General features: G+C 49.6%; 1 protein-coding gene across 4 annotated transcripts in view; it reads right to left on the reverse strand.

Annotated features, from left to right (window-relative positions):
- ARMC9 (armadillo repeat containing 9) overlaps positions 1–2719 on the reverse strand; it is a 113621-nt gene that overhangs the window by 96141 nt on the left and 14761 nt on the right. For all 4 annotated transcript variants that reach the window (XM_012728799.1, XM_004674204.2, XM_012728793.1 and 1 more), the window contains exon 6: positions 2478–2570. In XM_012728799.1, coding sequence (XP_012584253.1) covers positions 2478–2570 — 93 coding nt within the window. The remainder of the gene's footprint in view (positions 1–2477; positions 2571–2719) is intronic.

The following is a 2719-nucleotide window of genomic DNA, read 5'->3' on the forward strand; positions in this document are numbered from 1 at the left end:
ATAAACAGTCATTTTTAGAACATTTTCATCACCCAAAAAGGAAACTTCACCCACTACCAACCCTTTCCATTCTTCCCAGGCCTCCAGGCCCGAGGGAGCCTCTCATCGACTGTCTCTCTAGATTTGCCTCTTCTGGAACTTGCCTACAAATGAAACCACACAGCCTGTGACTTCTGGACCTGGTTTCTTCCAGGCCCAAACATTCAGCAAATGTTTGCCAAGGCAACAGCCCCAGTATTTCACTCACCAAAGACTAGTCCACTGGCCGACACAACATTCTGCATACCTGTCTCTTGCTGACAGACATCTGAGTTGTTTGCACTTTTAGGCTATTTTAGGAAGGCTGCCAGGACCCTTGTGGTGAGACAGCTCACGCTTCGCCCAGGTGCGCAGCTAGGAGTGGAATTGCTGGGTCACGTGGCACCATGTGAAACCTCTGAGGACATCTGACCCAGTTCTGGAAACTATTTAGAGATATGGGAGCATGCCCTCTTCATCAGATAATAAGAAACACACAGAGGTGTCTATATTTACAGCAAACATGACATGCTTTGGGGCCACTGTGCAAGTGCATTTCTGTGCTTCCCAGGAACGGTAGGAATTGTATGACCCAGAGTAAAAATGAGATTCTTAAAAAAATATAAACGTGGCCACGGTATTCTCTCTCAGGCTCCTTGAACCCACACACCAGCCTTTGTGCCCTGGGCTTGCTCCAGCAATACTGAACGTTCCCTCTACCTGAAATTCCTACCCCTCACTCTGTCTGCCCCAGACTCCCACCTCATTGCTCAAAACTCCCACTTGGCTAAGAGAACAAAGTGCTAGCTATATACTTCACAGCCCTAATTCCTAGCACAATATTCAGCTTTATAGGTGGGTGGAGCGGAACTGAAATATTTCCATGGGACAAGGAAAAGAACGGTGTTTATGTATCCTGCTCTATTTTAGTCTATTTGCTTCAAAGCAAGTTGAAAGGGATGAAAGGTGACAAGTACAAGCAAATTATACTCCTAAGAGCTAACAGCCCCCACCCCCAGCCACTTGAGAGGTATCTCCGTCATGTGCTAACTCTGTGCGCCAGTTTTAAAGTTTCACTATTAACTGAATCCTCATAAAATCCCACTAAATTGGCACCAATTATTTGCACTTATTGTGCAAATAATTTATTTTAAAATCTAACATAGGCCCTCCCTGGTGGCACAACGGGTTAGGAAGCAGCACTGCAAGCTGGCCACAGCCGCTTCAGTGCAAGTTCGATCCCCGGCCCCGAAGGTGATCCACATGGCGCGGCAGACCTCCCTTGTCTCGCCCGCTGCTCCCCTCAGCAGTGGACTTCGACAGTCGGCCTGTTCTGCTCCCCGCTCTGTCTCTGGGGAATCCTCTCACTGCCCCTGCACCTATGGCCTGTACCCCAGTTCTGTAGGCACAAATAAATAAAATCTTTTTAAAAAAACAATCTAACATAATGGCTTTTAAGTTGAGAAATGCTTTTTAAAGCAATAGTAAACTAATCATAAACCAGGTTGGCAAAATCCTATTTTTACCAAAATTCTCATTCTATGTGCGACTGAGAGAGGAGCGAGGATTGCTAGGCGAGCCTGGGTGTGGTGGAGAGAGGGCTCTCCACTGAAGATCGCCTCGAGGAGGGGCAAGCAGAGAGGACTATGATTCGGTCTGGCTGTGGACGGTCTCCGTGTGAGACTAGGGGCTGGACAGCAACCAGGAAACTCTGAAGGCTCAGGAGACCGAGGGAGGCGTGTCACGGGCTCCCCAGGACAAGAGCCCAAGCTCTGGAGACAGAAAGGAAGCGGACGGAATCATGTGACACACTGGCCTGAATCTGCCATGGCATCCAATTCACACTGGCACATCTTGCTATAAAATAACTTCAGATACATTCACCTCGGAATGAAAGGAGACGAGATACCTAAGAGCAACCGGCTTTGGGACTCCAAAAGCCGTCCAGCACTACGCCCCTTTCACTCTCAAAAGCACCCCAATGTGAAGTGGGGAGCGGAGACGCCCGCGTGACTCTGGACATCCGCCGCAGTCACCGAACTGTGCGCGTACAATGGGTGAACGCTCTGGTGTGTAACTGCACCTCAATGAAGTCTGCCACAAAGTCCCATTTAAAGGACAAGTCAGGTGACTGCTGGTCCACGAGGGCCCACTCTGCCTGCGGCGGAAAGACGAATACTGCTGTTCTGCCAAGGGACAATTACCCCAAAGTTCTTTTCTAAAAACAGAGACCTTTTTTTAACTGAGACAGCTTCTAGACACCTCAGGTAAAGAGAAGGCCCCAGCCCTGTCTCAGAGGCCAAGGCCACAGAGGCCCACTCTTCCCAGGCCTGGGCTCACCCCACAGATGCTCTCTTCACCACATAAGCATGAACTCCGACAACTGCCCCCAAGAGGAGGCGGCCCCCTACAGAGAGGCTGGCTGACCCGTCAGGAGCCCCCGGGCCTCAGAAGGATACATATAGTGCAAAAAGCTTTGGTGTGCTCCCGGCTTTAAAAATCAGAGCCAGAAACTTTTCCAACTTCAGCTTTAATTCTGGAGTCCACGAATCCTGAAAGAAAGAAAAAGACAGGGAAAAATGTCATTTCTCACAGTTCCATGGGTTCCCTGGCAACTCTTCTTCTGGTTCCCCCAGAAGGCAGAAAACCAAAAGTGCTGGATCACCACAGGCCCAGGGCACCATCGGGGCACAGCCTTTAC

This window comes from Condylura cristata, unplaced genomic scaffold, assembly GCF_000260355.1.
Source record: "Condylura cristata isolate star-nosed mole 26May11 unplaced genomic scaffold, ConCri1.0 scaffold00002, whole genome shotgun sequence".
NCBI classification, from domain to species: Eukaryota; Metazoa; Chordata; class Mammalia; order Eulipotyphla; family Talpidae; genus Condylura; species Condylura cristata.